This window comes from Juglans regia, chromosome 3 (genome assembly GCF_001411555.2).
Source record: "Juglans regia cultivar Chandler chromosome 3, Walnut 2.0, whole genome shotgun sequence".
In the NCBI taxonomy this organism is placed as follows: Eukaryota; Viridiplantae; Streptophyta; class Magnoliopsida; order Fagales; family Juglandaceae; genus Juglans; species Juglans regia.
This window is the reverse complement of record NC_049903.1, coordinates 32,878,486-32,899,710: the sequence shown is the minus strand read 5'-3', so window position 1 is coordinate 32,899,710 and position 21,225 is coordinate 32,878,486. Positions and strand designations below refer to the sequence as shown.

At 35.4% G+C, this 21,225-nt stretch overlaps 3 protein-coding genes across 3 annotated transcripts; 1 reads left to right on the top strand and 2 right to left on the bottom strand.

Moving 5' to 3' along the window:
• Positions 1–1,587: 1,587 nt before the first annotated feature.
• On the bottom strand, positions 1,588–7,020 carry LOC118347953. Its single transcript, XM_035688547.1, has 5 exons — positions 6,937–7,020; positions 6,510–6,594; positions 2,088–2,149; positions 1,941–1,999; positions 1,588–1,853 (listed from the first exon to the last, which is right to left on the bottom strand). The coding sequence occupies exons 2-5, from the start codon at positions 6,584–6,586 to the stop codon at positions 1,836–1,838; spliced, it is 216 nt and encodes a 71-aa protein (XP_035544440.1). The 5' UTR covers positions 6,587–6,594; positions 6,937–7,020; the 3' UTR covers positions 1,588–1,835.
• A 962-nt stretch (positions 7,021–7,982) lies between these two features.
• On the bottom strand, positions 7,983–10,314 carry LOC108994854 (protein trichome birefringence-like 3). Its single transcript, XM_018970249.2, has 6 exons — positions 10,023–10,314; positions 9,670–9,910; positions 9,389–9,560; positions 9,082–9,281; positions 8,793–8,951; positions 7,983–8,403 (listed from the first exon to the last, which is right to left on the bottom strand). The coding sequence occupies exons 1-6, from the start codon at positions 10,216–10,218 to the stop codon at positions 8,067–8,069; spliced, it is 1,305 nt and encodes a 434-aa protein (XP_018825794.1). The 5' UTR covers positions 10,219–10,314; the 3' UTR covers positions 7,983–8,066.
• Positions 10,315–15,355: 5,041 nt separating this feature from the next.
• Positions 15,356–17,387, top strand: LOC108994949 (bifunctional monothiol glutaredoxin-S16, chloroplastic). The gene is made up of 2 exons (XM_018970389.2): positions 15,356–15,863; positions 16,639–17,387. Exons 1-2 carry the CDS (start codon positions 15,471–15,473, stop codon positions 17,140–17,142), a joined length of 897 nt encoding a protein of 298 aa, XP_018825934.1. The 5' UTR covers positions 15,356–15,470; the 3' UTR covers positions 17,143–17,387.
• Positions 17,388–21,225: the final 3,838 nt, after the last annotated feature.

The following is a 21,225-nucleotide window of genomic DNA, read 5'->3' as shown; positions in this document are numbered from 1 at the left end:
GTTCTTGAAAAAAGAACGACGTAATTTGATGGCTTTACAAGCTTTGCACATTTGAAGTTCAAGAAAGCAAGGAAAACAAATACTGGAACAACCATAGGAAATGGCCTCACACCGTCTAATCACCTATCATCCAAACTATTTACCTAATGGCCTCACACCATCAATACACCGAAAATTTTTAGGTAACGTACCAGAAGAAGAAATTTTATTTTTACAAATAAAAAAACAAAATTTTATTTTCATTCTCTTCCACCTTCTCAGCAGCCAAACAGGACATCAAAACCAAAATTATCATGACTAGAGCCTCAAGATTAAAAGACTAGCCATAACTCAATGAATTAATTTTCTTACATAAAAAAAAAAAAAAAAAATCTTTGTACAGATTAGGGGCTTCTAAAATTCATCAAATAAAAAAAAAAACCATACGTAGATGTCAGCTATACGTACAAATTGAATAACCAAAACTGCAATATATATCATAGATAACAGATTGAATAAGCAAAAACATATTTTACCAAAAAAGTCCAGGAAAGATATGGTTGTCACATAATTTTGAGATTCAAATAAAAAAGTCTAATAAAGAACAAAAGCAGGAGAGAGAGAGAGAGAAAGAGAGAGAGAGAGAGAGAGAGAGAGAGACCTGTTGATCTGTGAAAAGCGAAAGTTGAAGAAAGATTTGTTTTGCAAAGGATTTAGAATTTCCCAAACTCCTCATATCTATGTCGCAGAGTCGAGGAACAAAGAGATAAAAATGATTTCTTTACAAAAACAACACGGCTATATAAAAATGAACCTGCAATTGTACATCTCCTCCAAGCTTCACTTTAACCTCTAAGTTTCCTTCAAACATCAAAGTCAAAGTCAAAAGAGCTCACTGTCTCTGTCTTAAAGGGGGTGGGGACTCAAGAAATATTAAGAATCTTGGACAACATGAACTAAGAAAATCAAGGATTCAAGAAATTTCCAAGAGAACAGGACAAGAGGGAGCGAAGAGGGAGAGAAGAGGGAGAGTTTCCAACTTTCCAATCTTCAGTGCGAAGAGAGAACAGAATACGAGGGAAAAAGAGAAGAACAGTTGGACAGAAAGAATAAAATAAAGATTTGAACCTTCTACAGTTGCTCGTCAAGTATAGCCAGGGAGAGGAATTTACTATAGTTCAGAGCTAAGAGATTATTCCTTTGGCTAGTCCAATGTAAGAATTTTAATACAAAAAAATGTAAAATTTAAACTTGAACTTGGCATGCTCTAACCACCGAAATATATTTTCAGAACTTTTCTTTCTTTTTTTATTCGAGAAAGAAAATATCTTTAAACCTCCTGACAAAATAATCAATAAATTTTCTTCGAAAAATATTTACAATTCATCATGTCTTGTATTTACACATTTTCTTCAGAAACGGTCGTCTGCCTTTCTATTTTCCCCGCTTCCCCTTCCCTTCATGTCTTGTATACATTTACAATTCAAACCTTTTTTTTTTTTCTCGCAAATATCGTACCAAAAAGAAAAACACGCTCCTTTCTTGAAGGATATTTCAAACCATCGTGTAGCCACGATTGGATTCAAAAGTCTCCCAACTCATCTCATCTACTCATTAAAAACTTTCAACTTTTTTCTTAACCCACCATCCAAACCTCCCTACATATAGTCAATTTGAAACAGAAGTTTATTTTAGGAGGCTCTTAGCCCATTGTTTTCATTAGGATAATATTACACGTCCGCAATCTAAAATTACAAAACTCATTTTCGTCATTCACAAAGGAGGAAGAAGAATCTAGGAAAAATCATATACATATGGTTGTCGGAAACTCGCAATACCATGTCCACCATTGCGGATCACTGATTTTTGAAAGACTGCAACCAAATCCAACATGTATTGCTATAAGCTCTAAAATAATAAACGAATGAATGATATTCAAATTACACGACATAGAATCCAACCTCAAAATCCTTAGAGAGATCTTTAACACGCTCAGCAAGTTCTTGTTTCTTCTGTGCAGCTGCATGAACAAACAACTGCACAATTACTAACAAATTGCCCAAACGAGAAGACAGAAATTACAAGGACTGGAAAGAACGTAAACTTACCCTTACTTGAAACCTCCTCAATCCTCTTGGATGTTCTCACGGCAAATCTCTGGAATGCAGGACTGATAAACCACAACAAAACATTATATTAAGCAATTCATCTAAGGTATTAAGTCCAATTAAACAGTCATTCAAGGAGACAATAATTATGCAAGATAAAAGGAAAATAAAGTTCTCAATTGTTGCAATCATCTTCAATAATGATAAAAACCTACAAAAAGGTAATCAGACAATTTTGAATGTTTATGTTATAGAGAAAGAAACGTACTGAGATTTTTTCGAGATAAACAATACTCTAAGCCGGTTGTGAGACAAATTACTATGAGAATGTTCAACTTCATCTGCGTGCTAATGTTTGTCATGTTGACATTCTGTACAACGGCTCAAATGTCAAGAAGGTAAACACATGCATATTTTATATTTTTGTTGCATGCCCCCTCCCATATCCCCCCCCTCAAAAAAAAACCAAAAAAAGTAAATAGGGGTTCGTCCCTCATGTCCAATCCAAATGGATTACTAGAGAAGCTTTAGTCATGAAACTTCATATAACCTTTTTTATCAGTGAAACTTCATATAACTTATACTCCTTATTCAATCAACTATGAACCTCTTTTTTTAAATGTTCAGACAATTATTGACACAGCCAAATGGTCAAACGAAAGCAAATATAAACAATCAAGATATAGAAAAAATTCCTCAAACTTTGTAAGCTGCAGAAAAAAATGTTATGGGGCGCAGACTAGATCGCATTAAGGAAATTTGAGATTCTTTCACTTCAAGCGAACACTAGTTGAATTGAGATAGAGATAATAAAAAATTTCCTTGAGATAGAGATAATAAATTTTTTTGGATATCTCCCAATATTGGGAGGCTCAAATAACTCAATTGAGATAGAGATAATAAAAAATCATTTCATATTTTTTTTTTTGATAAGTAATAAGTTATTTCATTAATAAAAGTAGGCATAGCCCAAGTACACTAGAAGTATACATGTGATTACACCTATTTAAGCACTAGGAACAGTTACAAGGAAATCATGGAAGCTGCGACCATTCCAATCAATAGCAATGGCCCACAAAAACAAAGTCTTCCAGAAAAAATTCCTAAACTCTTCCAAGGAACGTTCATGGTCCTCAAAGAGTCTCTCGTTTCTTTCATTCCAAATACACCAGAAAATACATATAGGAACCATCTTCCACACGGCTGCAATCTGTAGTGTCCCTGTGATCCCTCTCCAGCTTGCTAACAAATCAACCACCCTACCCGGCATCACCCATGCTATACCCATTCTACTAAGAAAATAAGTCCAAATATCTTGGGCAAACTCACAATGTAGTAGTAAATGGTCCACCGATTCACCACTATTTCTGCACAAACAACACCAGTTCGTAATAATAAGGCCGCGTCTTCTAAGATTCTCAATGGTCAAGATCTTCCCTAGAGCTGCCGTCCAGACAAAAAATGCAGCCTTTGTAGGTGCTTTAGTCCTCCATATATTCTTCCAAGGAAAATTGTCCCTTTGATGCATAGTAATAGAGTCATAAAAAGAGCATACTGAGAATTTCCCTTTTCTAGAATGTCGCCATTCCATCATATCTTCCATTGTGACAGCAACAGGGATGTTGTACAGCAAATTCAGAAATTCCATCAGCACCGTCACTTCCCAGTCATGTGCATCTCGAGTAAGGCTGATGTTCCACTCCTGTGAACCTTGATTAATAACCCGCAAATCTGCCACCATAGCTTCCTTTTCCCGTGCAATTCTAAAAATCATAGGATAAGCATCCTTCAAGGCCGTGTCTCTCAACCACACATCTTGCCAGAAATTAATCCTACTACCATCTCCCAAACGTAGCCGAGTATTACTAACAAAGGAGCACCAACCTTTTCGTATATACTTCCATAGCCCCACACCATACGTCCCCCTCCCTTCTTTAGAGCACCAACCCCCCCTTTCCCTACCATACTTCATATCAACCACCCCTTTCCATAAAGTTCCCCTCTCATGGTTGTAACGCCACAACCATTTACCTAATAGTGCCTTATTGAACGCCCTCACATTTCGAACCCCCAATCCACCATCTCTCAAAGGAGAGCATACCTGATCCCATCCTACTAAGTGAAACTTAAACTCCTCTCCTAGCCCACTCCACAAAAAATCACGTTGGATCTTCTCTATTCTAGAAGCAATACTAGCGGGTAGGGGAAATAAAGATAAGTAATATGTGGGGAGATTGGATAAGGTACTCTTGATGAGTGTGATTTTCCCCCCTTTAGAAAGATATAGCCTCTTCCACCCGGCCAACCTACGCTCAAATTTTTCCAGCACCACCTCCCAAATACTTTTAGCTTTGAAAGAAGCCCCCAATGGGAGTCCAAGGTACTTCAACGGCAATAAGGAAACCCCACAACCCAAAATATTCGCCAACCCTCTAATATTGCTAACATTGCCAACGGCAACCATCTCCGTCTTGGCCAAATTAATCTTCAAACCAGATACCGCTTCAAAACAAAGTAAAATGGCCTTCAAAGATTTGATATGTCCTGCATTTGCCTCACAAAATAACAAAGTGTCATCTGCAAACAAAAGGTGAGAAATAATGGTTGAGCCATGAATATCTCCCACCGAGAACCCTGAAAAGAATCCCCCTTCTACTGCCGCTATTACCATGCGACTTAGAGCCTCCATTACTAAGACAAATAAAAGGGGTGATAGTGGGTCACCTTGTCTTAGACCCCGTGAGCTATTAAAAAAGCCCACTGGATCACCATTAACCAAAACCGAGAAACGAGCCGTTGACACACAATACTTCATCCACTTCCTCCATTTTTCCCCGAACCCGCATCTACTCAGCATATATATCAGAAAATCCCAATTAACATGATCATAGGCCTTCTCCATATCAAGTTTGCATAAAATACCTGGAGTTCCCGACTTGATCCTACTATCCAAACATTCATTAGCTATAAGAACCGAGTCCAAAATTTGCCTCCCTCTCACAAAGGCATTTTGGGACTTGGAGATAATCTTCTCCATGACCATGCTCATCCTATTGGCCAGCACTTTGGCTAGTATCTTATACACGCTGCCCACGAGACTAATCGGTCTGAAATCTTGTACCTCTCTTGCACCTGCCTTTTTAGGGACTAATGCAATGAATGTGGCATTTAAGCTTTTCTCAAATCTACTAAAAGTGAAGAATTCCTGGAAAACCAGCATTACATCCTCACGCACCACCTCCCAACATTTCTGAAAAAAAGCCATAGTGAAACCATCTGGGCCTGGAGCTTTGTCTTTATTCATCTTCTTAATTACTTGATGTACCTCTTCCTCTTCGAATGGTCTCTCCACCCAAGCCATACTATTTTGATCGATGACCTCAAAGGCTAGTCCGTCTACTGAAGGCCTCCACGAATGAGGTTCTGACAACAAATGTTCAAAATGCCCAACCACATGCTCCTTTATCTCCGCCTGATCTGAGGAAGCATTTCCATCTATGTTCAAAGACTCAATAGAGTTAAACCTCCTATGAGCATTGGCAATACGGTGAAAGAACTTTGTGCTTTTATCCCCCTCACGAAGCCACAAAGCCCTTGACTTTTGTCTCCAAGAAATCTCCTCCATTAAAGTCAATCTTTCTAAATCAGCTACCACTTGAACTTTTCTGTTATTTTCATCCCTTACTTCTTCCAAGCCTTGTAGCTCCTGGAATAAACTCTTCTTTTGCAAGCTTACATTACCAACTACCTGTTCATTCCAAGACTTTAGATCCTTCTTCAATGCTTTCAACTTTCCAGCCAATACATAACTCGGATTACCTTCAATAAGATATGAATTCCACCATTGCTTGACTAATTCCACAAAACCCTCCATCTTTAACCACATATTCTCAAACTTGAATGTCCTTCTACCCCCTTGCACCCCACCGCAGTCTAACAATATAGGAAAATGATCAGAGCATAACCTTGGAAGTCTAGTCTGACTTACTTCTGGAAAATGTATCTCCCATGAAGGAGAAATGAGAAATCTGTCCAGTCTTGACCAAGTTTGATTGCTAGACCAAGTGTAATCTCCTCCCCTTAACGGTAGGTCCATCAAACCTACCTCAAAAATGAAATTCGAAAAATCCACCATAGCTTGATTTTGTCGTCCCTCCCCTGATCTTTAGTTGGAACTTTAGGCGGTTCCCCAAAAAAGAGAGCGAAAAAGATTATTCCTAAAGTCGAGCCTAAGAGGAATGTATAAACCAATGCTTCCACAGATCCGTTTGTGTTTTACAATTATAGCCAATCAATAAAAGTTTAGTCACGGTGACTAGAGAAAGAAGCTTCTGTTTTATAATATCATCATGTTATACATATCAAACAGAACACCAGAACACGAGCACCCAAGGCAGATTATGTGGCAGGTGTGCAAGGTACCTGTTGGCAAGGCTATTAACGACAAGCTCGTTCACGAGGTAAGACATAACTCTGTGCATGAAATTGCCCCCCGCCATGAAAGTATCTTCCAGCAAGAAAATGAAAAATAAATAAAATAAAATCGAGCACACAAAAATACCAAACCAGTCAACACAAAGATGTACAATATTTAACAAAACTCTTAACTTTTTCATTCTTGTAGCAACCAAACAAGCCCAAGAAAAAGGCACTTAAACATTAGACATCGGTAGATATCCGAAATTCATTAATCTTTCAAATACCAAACCCTAAAAATCAGCAATAACTTCGATTGCAGAAATTGAAGAGATGAAACAAATTAATCGTATTTTAATAAACACGTATTGAAAAACCGAAGCCAGAGTTGGAAACCCTAAGTAGTGTACAGTACACGTTAATCGGTTTTCACCTGAGAAACCTTGGCGAAGCGACGGAGAAGACTCGGAAGAAGCTGTATCTTCTCGGACAAGGCAGGAGATTGATTAGAGCGGTTGGAAACGAAACCCGCATTATATAGGCGCGTCTTTAAGGGTAGCAGAAGTTGGAATTTGGGGACTTGTAGCCCAAGAGCTAAGGCCCACCGGCCCAAATTTGAAACAATTAAATAAGGGCGCTACTTCCTCCCGAGTCCCGACAAACACTAGTACACTACCGAACTTTTGTAGAGAGAGTGTTCGAGATTTATTTTCATTTTTTGTATGTTTTTTTTTTTAAATACAGAAAAATAAAAAATACAACACTAAAAAATAAATGCAAATATTAAAAAAAACACACACATTTCGATAGTTTTTATCGGTGGAATTCATTGGTGGGTGGCTATATCATTTTTCATTAAACAAACATTAATAATACTTGTACAACTTATACATGGCAACTACCATTAAAATAAAAGGTTAAAATAAAAGGAAGGTACGTATATACATATATATATATATATATATGACAATTTACTTAATATTTTAAGTTCACTACAAGAAAAATAAGTTTTTATGATCAATTTATTACAAACAAAAGATTATTTGTAATTAATTTTAGTTATAAATAGTCATTTCACTAGAATTAACTGATAGTAAATAAACAGTTTTCTTATAGTGATTTTAGAGGATATATAGGACATAAGATGTATCATATATATCATCAAGTATATATATATTCTTAAAGCTTAGATCACTAAATTAATTAATGTGATGGCAACGTTGCAATGAAATTATAGAACTGCAATATTGGTGCCTACATATTCACGGCAATGAAAATCGCGTCCCATGTCATATTACTAACAATGATCATGACGCTCTTTTTAGGTAATTAAGTCCGTGGATTGGGTTTTTACGGCCAGAGACATGAAGATCAAATTTCGTGAATGAATGCTAGTTTGTTATATATGATACCATGCAAACAAAATCAAAGGATATAGACAGACAAAAAAAACAAAAAAAAAAAAATGAAGAAACAAAAAACAAAACAAAAGGTATGTATAATTGATGTCTTGTTTGTGACACAAACGTGCGCAAGGATCGATCCGTGTGGACTTGTTTCTTGCTACAAATGTGCCAAAAAGATTTGATTCCAAGTATCTGGGACACCTGGCAAACACCAGTGTATGCAATCTGCATGGTGAAGTGGGTCAGCTTTCTGCTCATCAGTTAGAACTTTTCCCCCCGTCTCTGTGTAAACAGATGTGTGAGCATCCACTCGGTACTCTGAGATTTGTGTTATGTTGATGACTGTTACTGGAACTTTCATTTTCCTCACTACACTTGCTACCACGCTCATCATTCGCTTGTCCGAACCAGTTCCCCAGTGCTTCTTTTTCATCACTGGCTTTGTGTCGTTGAAACATTTCAATAATCCACCTGTGCTGTTCCAGTCTTCGCTTCTGCAGAGAAGATATTCGACTTTGGAAATCACTACCATGCATCATTAGCAAGAAGAACATGCATCGTTTTATCTATACATGACTTATTATAATATATATATATATATATAGAGAGAGAGAGAGAGAGTATGTATTCTTCAAATCGAAGTTTGTTCTGAAAATGCTGTAGTAGGTGCAGACGAGACATATTGCAAGTGGTCAACAGGGCTTGAGTTGGTGCAAGATGTTTAAGTTCCGATGGAAGTGTCAATGAACTAAAATTAGTCCTTTTCTTTAATTATATCCTAACTGGAGTTTGTTTCAAGTGTACCTAAAACCTTAAAAATTCCATCGGGAAAAAAAAACCTTAAAAATGACTCAGAGAGAGAGAGAGAGAGAGAGAGAGAGACCTTGTGTGTGTGGGGGACATGGTAGTGAAGAAGACACGTGTCTTATTGGGATTGATTGTTGAGTCAACCCAGTTGGCCCACGTCTTCAAACCTATTTTGTAAGCAACTGGTGTATCCAACTCTTCAAACCCTTCTTCCCCGTTTGCAAAAGATCCCCATCTGCGCTCAATTAGACATTAAACCGAAATCAACCGATAATACATGAACTGCGCATGCAACAATAATAACGTTCATGCTAGACATTTTGCTTTCTCAATGAAACAGCTAGCTAGGTTCCAAGAAAACTTACAGTGTTTTGAGTCTAGGACCACTCATCCACCAAACATAAGTATTGAACACAAGTATATCCACATCTAACCAGTTTTCGGCATGCTTTGAAACAGAATCCACTTTCAGTATTCTCTTCTTTGGATCTACTATAATGTGGATATCGGAATTGGACTCGACAAGAAATGGGGCCCAATAAAATTCGATACTTGCATTATATTCCTGAAGGATATAATATAAATGGGTGAAAATATTAGCTAGCTTTTCTTAGCACATACTCTAATTCAGAGGAATAATTTAATTGTTCAATCAAAATCTCTTTTACGTACCTTAGCTTTGAAGACTGTATGAGAGCGGCCCCGTCTCAAGAACTTCTGGTCCTCTGGTATAATGGATTCAACCATACATACGAAAGATTGCCATTGACCTCGTTGCAGCGAATCTCCCACAAACAGTAGCCTCTTTCCTCGCAGTTTCTTAAGAGCCACTTCTGGATTAAACCTACATATATAATAAAGCAGCCCAAGTATCATGTAATGATCAGTACGTGTGAGAGTACTTTTGTACACAGAAATAATATTAAACTGTTGATCATGTTATGATCATCAACCTAGGCAAGGTACAATCTTCCGGCTGCCATTCCCAGTGGCGGTAATCAGAATCCGGGCGTCCATTCTTGACGCAAGAAACTTGTCTATCGAGATACGGGCATGACATGTCTGAGTATAAGGGCTTTATAGAACTGTTAAAAACCCACTTTCCACTAGCGACATTGCATTCCTCCGGGTCAAACTCAAACCTATCATCTACAAAGGAGCTATACATCTCATGATTCTCTGCAGCTCTATCATCTGATCATGGAAAATGACGGTGCAACGTTATAACCAATAACGATAGACAAGCTGGGAAACATCACTAATTAAAGGGGGAAAAAAACAACAAAGTTGCAGCGCTTACACTTACTTGATTTTCTAACAGAGTTTTTTCTGGTACAGGTTTTGAGCCTGAAAATGGAGCTGTGAGAAAGAAAAGTACTGGTTTCTGTATAGAGGAGAGCCATGAAGGCAACAACACAAACTATAATAATAATGACGGGAAGAGGTGGCCTTCCTCTGGAAGGTTTCATTGTGCCTGATGAAGTAGAAGCTGGTAAACTCATTGGAGGAGATGATCGTGAGTGAAGATCTCAGAATTAGCTTAATGGTGGAAAAAAAGAGTGGGGGAATTTATGCAACAAAATGATGAGGACTTTGACAGTAGTGGTTTCTGAGGTGGCCATTTTATGTATGGGGTTTTTGAGTAGGAGTAAAGCTAAAGCCATGTATGGTTGGGCGTTATTACCTATTTCAAAATATAAATGGAGGTTAGCAATTAAGTTGAAAGGCTAACATCTTGGGCTCCTTGCATTGTCTTTATATTGGAAGATTACTTGATGGTCCAACCACTATACTAATGCCATTTTGTTGACCTTTTAGAATTAATATTAGGTGAGAATTGGGTATCTTTGGATTTCCAATCACAGATCGATCAGTTTCTAGTGGAAATGGTAATGCTTAATAGTGAGGTTCCGTATTGTTTCCATAACAGTAGGTGATAAAGACTCCTGTCCTCAAAAAATTCGTTGTCACTGTGAAAGGCCAGGGGTCTTATCAGGGAATAGTACGGAGCCTGCTGCTGGTTTATGGAATTTGGATCAATGGTAGTGACCCAGATTAGGGACCATTAGGATTTAGAAATTTCCTTCACAAAGATCAATTATCAATATAGCTGATAACAGAAACCTGACCGCCCTGTCGGTTTATAGCTTGTGTTCTTTTCCTAATCACGATGATTCATAAAACAAGCTACGAAGTTATTATTACATATATAAATATATATATATATTAATTATAGCGGTGAATCATTTCCACCAGAAATGAGAGAAGTTAAAATGGAACGTAAATTATATTTGCAGTAATGAATAAGTAAACACTGCATATTTTTATTAAATAAATTAAATAAATAGAAGATTCACATTAAAAAAATTAATATTTTAAAAATAAATTACAATTTTTTTTCAAAAAAATTATACAATACTTATGCACTCTATAATTATATCTCTCCTTACTCAAAGAAATTTTGTATAGGGGTATCATGTTGCCAAGCCAGCAGCTACCCTATACAAAATAACCTTGAGTGCAAGTCGATTATGATATGGTTGAATTTTTTGAACTTTGTTATAACCCTTTGAAAGTTTTGAGAATCGATGATATATCTTGAATAATCGTGATGATTTTCCAGTCTTTCATTATTTTTAGGTCCTTTTGTTTTATTTGAATTTATCGGCATTCTACCTAAGGTTCCTTTTTTTTTTATAAGGTTCCTTTTTTTTTTTTATTTCTTTATTATTATTATTATTTATTATTTTATATATATATAGGAAATAGATTTCATTTCATCCATGAAAAAAGTTATAGCTGTGACTAGTCAATACAGAGCAAACCTCCGAATACAAACCAAACTAATTAATATCTGTTGTACGCTTTCCCGCACACAAATTTCTTTACGACAGACATTTTCTTAACTTTTAAAAACTCTCATAGTCACTCTTTGTAAAAAAAAAAAGAAAAAAGATAAAAACCATCCACACCTCTAAAAAAGGAAAGGGTATCCAAACCCTCGTCTAGAGAAGGAAGAGAAAACCACCCCATCCTCCAAAAGAGGAGGGGGTTCGAGATTCTCTTAGAGAAATTGTTTTGCTCAAATTTCATTATTTGAGAATTTTTTTTTAAAAAAAAAAAATTTGAGATATATTTTTTATTGTATTTTGTGAAAACATATAGAAAAATTGAGATTTTTTTTTTATATGTCAGAAACCTCTCCAAGGCTCATTCGAATCCATCCTTGCAAAGTAAACTCTGATCCCATGCACCGTACTCTCTAAAGTTTCCCTATACGAAATTTGTTAAATAGCTTTTCAGTAGGGGGTGTGGCCCCAAAATTGTTTGCAGTCATGATGTGTTGAACATTGGACCTTGAATGTAGTGATATCCCAAGACCAAAGCTTTCCCCACTTGGGCCAACCCCTTGGGGTTTTGAGATAAAGTTTTTCTAAAATATGTTTTCTATTGGAGTTTGTATAATTAGAGAGATTTGAGAAGGTGTTTAGGCTAGGTTTGGATACAAAAATCATTTCATTTCATTCTATTATTATAATTTTCATAAATTTTTACACAAAATACAATAAATAATTCAACTATTTCAAATCTCAAAACAATAATAATATTAAAAAATAATATTCTAATAATATTTTATTCAATTTTTAACTTTTAACTTTCATCTCAAATCATCTCATATCAACTCAACTCATTATCCAAATCTCCTCCAAGACTTTTTAAAATTGTATTTTTTAGATAAGAAATGATATTTGCAATCGTGAAGTGCGCAAGTGTCGCGTAATCCATTTAAAAAAAGTGAGTAAATAGATGATCCACATGAAAAAAATGAATTTTTTAATAATCAACATCACCCTTTTTCAAAACAATTATACTATGTACTTCAAAACTATATATAGCATTACTCTTTTAATTAAGTAAAAATTTCTTTTTGAGATCTAAATTAGACTGAAGATGAGAACCTTTTGTAGAATTTTTTTTTTGCAACTTTCTTTATATGGAAACATACAGCCTTGAAGTTGTTAAGACATCTTGAATTGTCTTGATGATGAAGTGTGTCCCACTAAATTATCAAGGATTAGTGCCATATATGCCTGTCTTACTTTGTGGGGGGTTTGATCAATTAATTCCACTAGCTCATGTGCATTAACTAAATGCAATTATTTCATTAACTCCTAATCATTGAGTCCTATTTGGGGTGGGCCATTTAAGGTCATCTAGCTTTCAGAGATTATGATGGGAAAAAAAGCTTTGCAGAATTGTCAATGCAGTTAAGTATTACCAATAAGATATTTGTTATGAATAGATCTTTATGTAACATCCGTTATGTATATGATATAATTTAATTTAAAAAATAAATTTTAAATTTTAAATTTTATAAATCAAATCATGTATGTATATAATATTATATATATATATATATATATTTATATATTCCTCCTTAAAAGTTATCATTGCTTAGAAATCAAAGCTATTCACAATATAATGACCTTGATTTTTCAAGATGAATCGTGCTTGAAATGGACAAGGCAACCCACACAAGTTGCTGCTGCTGCAGCCGACGATCGATCGGCCTAGCTAACAACAGCAGACCGGACAGCTGAAATTGGGCCAACCTGGAGATCCTTAATTAACAAGAAGAAGTACCGTGTTGGAGAAGCACCCCAATGAGAAGAATCTCCTCGGAATGATGGTCCTAGGTACGTAATTTGCAGATCCACATCGAGTAAAACTAGGTAATGCAGAGATCATCATGATGTGGATCCCTTTGATAAATGGATTTTGCCTAATTAATTACACCTTATAATATCCGATGGAGGAGTGCTAACAGTTTTCATAATGCTATTTACTGTCCACATAAAAAAAAAAATGACCATAGGCCAGAAATCTTGTTAATGGAAATTATACAAGTTTTAGGTCTTGTTTTCCAACATATTATTGTATAAGCAGTGAACATATAGGGAACAAGTTGGTCCATACAGTTAGCAAGGTGAGGGATATTTTCCAGAGATCCGAGTACAAATTATGCATAAACATTATCGTACGGAAAATCTTTAAATTTTAAGAAATTTATTTTTATAAGATTTCCAATATATCTCTTTTATGTTTTATAAATTGAGAATAGCCTCATTTGTTTTCACTTGAGATTAAAGTTAGAAGTTAAATAAAATATTATTAGAATATATTTTTTTATATTATTATTTTTTTAATTTAAAAAAGTTGAATTTTTATTTTATAATAATATTATATGAGTTGAGATAAATTATGAAAACAAACAAGACTAACTAGATTAGACATTTCTCTCTCGCTAACTTGAGAGCTTCTCTCTCTCTCTCTAAACCACCTGAATTTAACTCTTCATATCCTTATTCCATTCATCTCTTTCTCATTTGTCTTCTTAATTCCCTTCCCTCGCAACAAGATATAAATGTTATTATGAAATCATCACTTGTTCTAAAAGTTTAAACTGATAGAAAAATATAGATTTTTATTATTTATTTTTATATTTTAATATTCTCCCTCACGTGTATGCCATACTCTTCCTTAATAGGTGACTCAACACGTAGAATATTTAATTAAATAGAATAAAATAGAGAGTCAGGATTCAAACTCAGAACCTCTACTTATCCCAAAATGTTAAACTAAAATAAAAAATAAATTTTTATATCTTAACAGCCATTTTCCCCTTTCATTTCTCTTTTTGGTAGGTTGAAGATAGATTTAAGGTTGCTTTAGATATTGAGAATATTTTAGAATATCTTGAATATTACTAAAATAGTTTATGAATAATTTATAAATAATAATAAATAATTTATAAATAATAATACAGTAATTCGAGAATATTTAAAAATAATTATATTTCTAAACAGACCTTATTGCTATTGGCCCACTTCATTGTCACGCGCGCGCGCCCAACCACCACACTTGCTAATCGTCAATCTACCACGCCTAGCCACTACCTAAGATTTCTGAAAGGTGTAAATCATGTTGTTCACGCACTATCTACATCATGAGCAGTGATATACACATAATATATTTTATAATAATATTATTTTTATAAAATATTTTATAAAAATATTATTCATTTAAAATATAATTATATAAAACATTATATATAAATCATTTTCCTTCCGAGTACTCAGATCAAACCCAATCCACAATTTATGTAACTCTAGGCGACGGATTGGAATTTAGGAAATGGGTTAGGATACTATTAGCTACACCCAACGGATTTTGCTATACAATCTCTACTATATTTTATATTTTATATTTTTTTAAATTTTTAAATTTTTAATATATTTTTTTAATTTTTTTGAGTTTATTTTTTTAATTTTTTTTAATTTTTTTATTTATTATTTATATAATAAATATTTTATAAAAGAAAAAAAAATAATAATTAAAAAAAGATAAAATGTAAAGTGTAAGAAAATTGTGAAGATTTATTAGCACCTAATTAAGGTTGTGTTTAGATGTTGAAGTGAGTTGAGTTGAGATGATAAAATATTGTTAGAATATTAGTTTTTAATATTATTATTATTTTAAAATTTAAAAAAATTAAATTATTTATTATATTTTGTATTGAAATTAAAATAAATTATAATGATGAGTTGAGAAAAGTTAAAAAGCAAACGAAGCCTATGCGGTCTCCGATGAAACAATAAACGACCAACAAGACGTAAAAGGCCGAAAGCAAACAGTGATTGTATCCGATAAGCTCACCCTGGTTGCACAGCGATTCTCCGTTCACTCTCCCTCTATGGCCACCGCCACAGTCAACCTATCTCTAGTTCGCGCTTCCCCCTCTCTTCTTTTACGCTCCCCTCGCTCTCCCCCAAACGCCCCTAACCTTTTACTCTATTCACACCCTAAACCCTGCCTCACTGTCTCCTCCGTTTATCTGAAATCCAACGCTGCAGCTAAACCTCGCGCCTTAACAATCGCTTTAGCTCATAAGAAACTATTGGAAACGGAAATTGTCCCTGTGCCTCCGGCATCCGAGGAACTTTCCGGAAATTTTCCTTCCGATGCCGGCGTTTACGCCATCTACGACAAGAACGAGGAGCTTCAGTTCATTGGCATATCGCGGAACATTGCGGCGAGCGTTACTGTGCACCAGAAATCGATGCCGGAACTCTGCTGCTCAGTCAAGGTATGACGGATTTATGGCCTTGTAAATGATTTGCACTAATTTGTTGCACGGAGAAAGTTTGGCATCTTGAAATGATAGCGTTGTGAGTGAGTATAAGCGAGCTGTTCAAATTCTCTGCTTCAAATGCCAATGAAAAAAAATACATAATGGTAGTTAAAAGTTTCTGAATCGTTATAGGCCTTGGAATGACATTAGCTAATTACTTGTGAACTATGGCTATAATTGAATTTGAGTGGTTTGCCAATTTGTTAATACTTAGGGTTGAACCTTCTTCTATTACCAAGCTTGAGAAAGAATGTTTCATCTGCAATGATGCTTAAGCTCCACTGAAGCAGGATCTGGTTGTAGTGACCAAGCTGAATATTCAAATGCCTGTCTTCGATCATGTACCCACCTTAAAATATCAGTAAACCCCTGCCAAATTCATGTGTGCTAGGATTAGATCCCAGGAATTCTTATGAGTGTGTTGGCACCCAAACCAGTAGAGCGATAAATGTTTTCACCTATTATTAAGATTTTCATATATCTAGAAAATCACTAACCTTAGTTAAAACTAATAACTTGATAAATGTCATCTCCATCCACAAGCTTCGATTTTGATAATTTTTTCCCTCTAAGGAGACAAAAGCAAATGTGATGAGATACACCTCCTGGTGTTTTTGCTGCATTTGGTAACAATATCCTGTGATAATAGTGTCTCCTTTTGCACAATAATGATGAAAGTAATATATCTTCCTATAGTGTCTCCTTTTTCTAAGAAAAAATTGTATTGTAGGTCGGGGTGGTAGATGATCCTGACAGAACAGCTCTGACCCAAGCTTGGAAATCATGGATGGAAGAACACATAAAAGCCACTGGAAAGGTCCCGCCAGGTAATGAATCAGGGAACACCACCTGGGTCCGACAGACACCAAAGAGGAAGCCTGATCTTCGGCTGACTCCTGGCCGCCATGTTCAGCTGACGGTCTCACTGGAGGAACTCATTGATAGGTTGGTAAAGGAAAACAAGGTGGTGGCCTTTATCAAGGGTTCCAGAAGTGCACCAATGTGTGGATTCTCGCAGAGGGTGGTTGGCATCCTTGAAAGCGAGGGAGTTGATTATGAAAGTGTTGACGTGCTCGATGAAGAGTATAATAATGGATTGAGGGAGACTCTGAAGAAGTATAGTAACTGGCCCACATTTCCGCAGATCTTTGTGAATGGTGAATTAGTTGGGGGTTGCGATATTCTGACTTCCATGTACGAGAAGGGTGAACTTGCTAGTTTTTTCAACAAGTAATTGTCAAATTTCTCAGCAATTGGTCTTCTTGTAATGCGAGGTGGTGCAGGAGATCAGGGACGAGAGAATGCGACTATGCATGTGGTAATTGAGGTCAGAGTATGGTTGATTACTAAACAGTGTGGCGGATGTTAGGCACATACTAGAAAAGCTGTATCAAAGAGAGAACTGTTCAAATTTAGTAAGGTAGAGCCGATTAAGCATCGACAGAAAATATTTTCTGCCTGGATTTCCTCTCTGGATTATTTTCTGCTCCTCACTCTTGTTCTCTCTTATTTTCCTCTTACATGTTTTCTGTCTGCAAAAAACTAACGTGTGCTCAAATACAAGCTTCCATAACTCTACTTTACATGGGAAATGAAATGGCAAATGCCAGAGTTCATACTTTAGAGAACTGAAGACCCCAAATTTATTGTTCGTTTGCAGATCATATTATTATGAGGATTGCTATCATGTTTTTACGAGGATTGTTCGGTTCACAAAGAGATTTTATAGAAACTAGAAAGTAAAGCTCACAAATTGATATGGCTAAATGTGATATGTTAGATCTATCTTTTTTAAATAAATAAAAAAAGATTTTAAAATATGATGTACTGCAACAAACTACGTTAAATTGTAATGTCTTCGTAAATTAAACATTTCTCTATTTTTATTGCCTTGAGTTGGCAATCATGAATTATTTTCAATTGGTTTTGGTCTTGATACAGAACGATCCATATGTGCTATACGTGCTTAGGTGCGCAGGATCTCATTGTTTCTTCTGCATTTCTTCCTCCTTTGAACAATTGGTGCTCTTTTTTCGGCACTATCTGGATAGAGTGCCTTGCTTTCCTTCCTCTAATTAATCAAGCAGCATTAGTTATTGTTCTGAACCAGCTTCATGGGTCCATCAAAACTAGGGCTACAAATGGTCCGGTCTGGTGATAGACCGAATATTTTCAGTCCATCATTTTTCTTGACTGGAACGGACCGAACACTCAAAGAGACCGGACCGGACCAATAGCAGCATTAGTTATTGTTCTGAACCAGATTCATGGGTCCATCAAAACTAGGGCTGCAAATGGTCCGGTCCGGTGATAGATCGAATATTTTCGGTCCATTCCAGATTAGAGTAGACTGGACCGAATGCTCAAAGGGACCGGACCGGACCGGACCAATAGCTATTTTTTTTTATTTTTTTAAATAATTAATAAAAAAATTATTTAAAATACTAAATTAAATTAAGTGACTTATTAATGTGGATTATGTAACAAACTCAATAAAAAAATATTTTATATGGTCAATAATAATAAATTAAATGAAAATTATATTATTAATTTATATAATTACTATATAATTAACTAGTTGATATTATATATTAGTTAATTCATAGGATATTAACAAGTATTAATAACATATTTAAAATTTTATATTGTTAATAGTGATAGGTTAGATGAAGATATATATAAAATATTGTTAATTTATAGAATTTTAACAAGTATTAATAATATATTTAAAAATTTATATTGTTAATTGTACAATTACTATATATAAAATATATATTTTTTTATTTTTCATTTGGTCTGGTCTAGTCCGGAAAAATCCTGGACCATGGAATGGATCAAAATTTTTCGGTCCTCTAAAATGTGGATCGGTCCGGACCGAAACGGTTGGTCTGGTCAGTCCGTTCGGTTCGACCGGACCGTTTATCACCCCTAATCAAAACCTTCTAATTTTTTGGGATAGTTTCATAATAAAATGTATAATTTTTTTAATAAGATAATTTATTATTTTTAATATATTTTATCGATGTAAAAAATTTAAAATATGAAGAATATTTTGTAAGTCATAATAAAAATACCGAGTCAAATTTTTAATGATGGAGATTGATTGTGGGGTCCTATACAAAATGATCTCCATGGTCATACTTTTTGTTAACAATAGGCCTCCTGGCCGGGCCTTTACATTCGGCCTGCCCGGCTCATCTACTCACCCACACATGGGTTGGGCGAGCAATCTGCTCGCTTCATGTGGATGAGCGGGCAGATCACCAATTCCTTTTTAGGAAAATACTTTAATCATAAAGTGATTATATAAAAATAAATCTATAAACTGATGTGGCTTGATGTAGTACATCAGATTGTAAAGTTACTTTTATTATAAAGTAGATCTAATGGATTCTATGAAGTCACATCAATTTGTTGGTTTACTTTATGTAATCTTTTTGTGTCTGTAGCAGTTCTCTTCTTTTTATATGTGGGGGTAGAGACCGAGTGGGTACTCCACCTGCTCACTCGATTAATCATTTGTGTAGACGTTTCAAATTCTTAGTCCTTCCCACTAGTTTTCTCATTCACGCCCATTGTTCCATAAATTCTTATTCATCTCCTCTTCCTCAGCTTCTCTTTTTCATCTTCTATTCCTCCTCTTCTCCTCACAAACCCATAGCCATGACAGTTCATTGCCGGCACGCCTTCTCATTCCTTCTCTTCTTCTTTGCGCAGACCTATGACCAATCATGGCAATGGGTCTCTGCGCAGACCCATAACTAAATGCAGACCCATGAGGCACGACGTAGTTGTGGTTCTTTGCACAAGGACACACAAGCAACAACGTGGCAATGATTTTATGAGGATACCCACCACGACGACGGGCAATGATTCTTTGCACATTTCTTTGGCTTATATATTTTTTTGTTGAATCTATGTATTATTTCGTTATATTTTGTATTTAGAATTTGATCTATTGATTTGAAGGTTGGATATGTCGATTTGGTGGTTGAAAATAGGTTGGGATTTCATTTGGCGAATTCTAGATAAGGTCGCTATCCACATATAAGGGACGGTGTTGGGGAGTGTCTTCCTACTTGACGACCGCATAAGGTACCCGCATATGCAAGAGGAGAGCATGATTGGTAAGTGTCCCCCCTGCCAAGGCAAGAGCGGGGAAGGGATTCAGCAGCAAAAACTCTATGTGTAGCCACTTTTGCATACTCCTTGAGCACTCTACTAATGTGATTGGGTGCATCAATTTTTTTAAAATATAAAATAAATGTTCTGGCCAATTACATCAATGAAATGCGTAAATAATACACAAAAGTGACTGTATGTAGCAGAACTGATTGGGCATACATAGCCGAATAGCAGCCCTAGTTAACAAGACACTTATAACTACCATGATATAAAGACACAAAACTTGGAGTACAAAAATTCCCCTACAGACACAGCACCAGATAATTGAATCATGATTGCCGGTTTAAAAATTGCCTTCAAGGACTAAGGAGTCTGCATTATTATTTATGTACAACAATATTAAATATTTAAAAAAATATTATGAAATCTGTGTTACTTGTTTATTAAACCAATTTAAAGAATCTTGATCATCAAATAATTATAAAATAGAAATTATATGTGTATATATATATATTGTACTCTCATCTCATTTTTATTATATTATTTAATTTTAAGAATTACGTTAAGTGGGAAAATTGGTTATCTATAATTCTCAATGATGAAAAAACAACTCATGAGTTAGTAATGCTAATGTGCTTTTATATGCATTTTATATTTGCTCAGATATGGATCTTAGAGTATTAACATTGGTTTTGGAAGGACTTTAATACCACTATAAAGGCTTGCGGGGTGCCACCCTTGGCCTGGCTCATGAGGGCTCAACAAGTTACTCAAGGCTCAAACGCCTTGACCTAATAGGGCTCAGGTAAGTTTGTTAAGAGGAACGCTTGTTCACTTATCCTAAGTTCGTTAGAATATTCACTCATTCAAAACAAGTGGATAGAACGAAGAGATTGGGATTCAAATTTCAAAAAATAGGCAAGACAGTTAGTCTAGGTGATCTTAAGAAGGCAATCTCTCTATTTAAAGGACTCTGGTATGCTAATTAAAGGATCTGGAATAATTAGCTCTAAGAATACTCATATAATTGCTGACTTAGGCATCAGAGAGGTCCCCTTCAACCCTTCAACCCTCCAAGCACTCTTACTCTTTTGTTGCAGGAGATCGGGAGTGCATAATAGTGAAACACGTCTTCAATAGTTGGCGTCGTCTGTGGGATATTCAACTATCTTGTAATCAGCGTGCCTTTCAC

Bases quoted from the DNA above. Each gene is read 5' to 3' on its own strand.
- LOC118347953 (XM_035688547.1), bottom strand. From the start codon at position 6,586: ATGGCGGGGGGCAATTTCATGCACAGAGTTATGTCTTACCTCGTGAAC. The intron at 2,150-6,509 runs GTACCTTGCACA...GTGGTTTATCAG, and splicing joins GTTAATAGCCTTGCCAACAG to TCCTGCATTCCAGAGATTTG. The intron at 2,000-2,087 runs GTAAGTTTACGT...TTGTTCATGCAG, and splicing joins TGAGGAGGTTTCAAGTAAGG to CTGCACAGAAGAAACAAGAA.
- LOC108994854 (XM_018970249.2), bottom strand. From the start codon at position 10,218: ATGAGTTTACCAGCTTCTACTTCATCAGGCACAATGAAACCTTCCAGA. The intron at 9,911-10,022 runs GTAAGTGTAAGC...TTCCATGATCAG, and splicing joins AAACTCTGTTAGAAAATCAA to ATGATAGAGCTGCAGAGAAT. The intron at 9,282-9,388 runs GTACGTAAAAGA...TATATCCTTCAG, and splicing joins ATACAGTCTTCAAAGCTAAG to GAATATAATGCAAGTATCGA.
- LOC108994949 (XM_018970389.2), top strand. From the start codon at position 15,471: ATGGCCACCGCCACAGTCAACCTATCTCTAGTTCGCGCTTCCCCCTCT. The intron at 15,864-16,638 runs GTATGACGGATT...ATTGTATTGTAG, and splicing joins AACTCTGCTGCTCAGTCAAG to GTCGGGGTGGTAGATGATCC.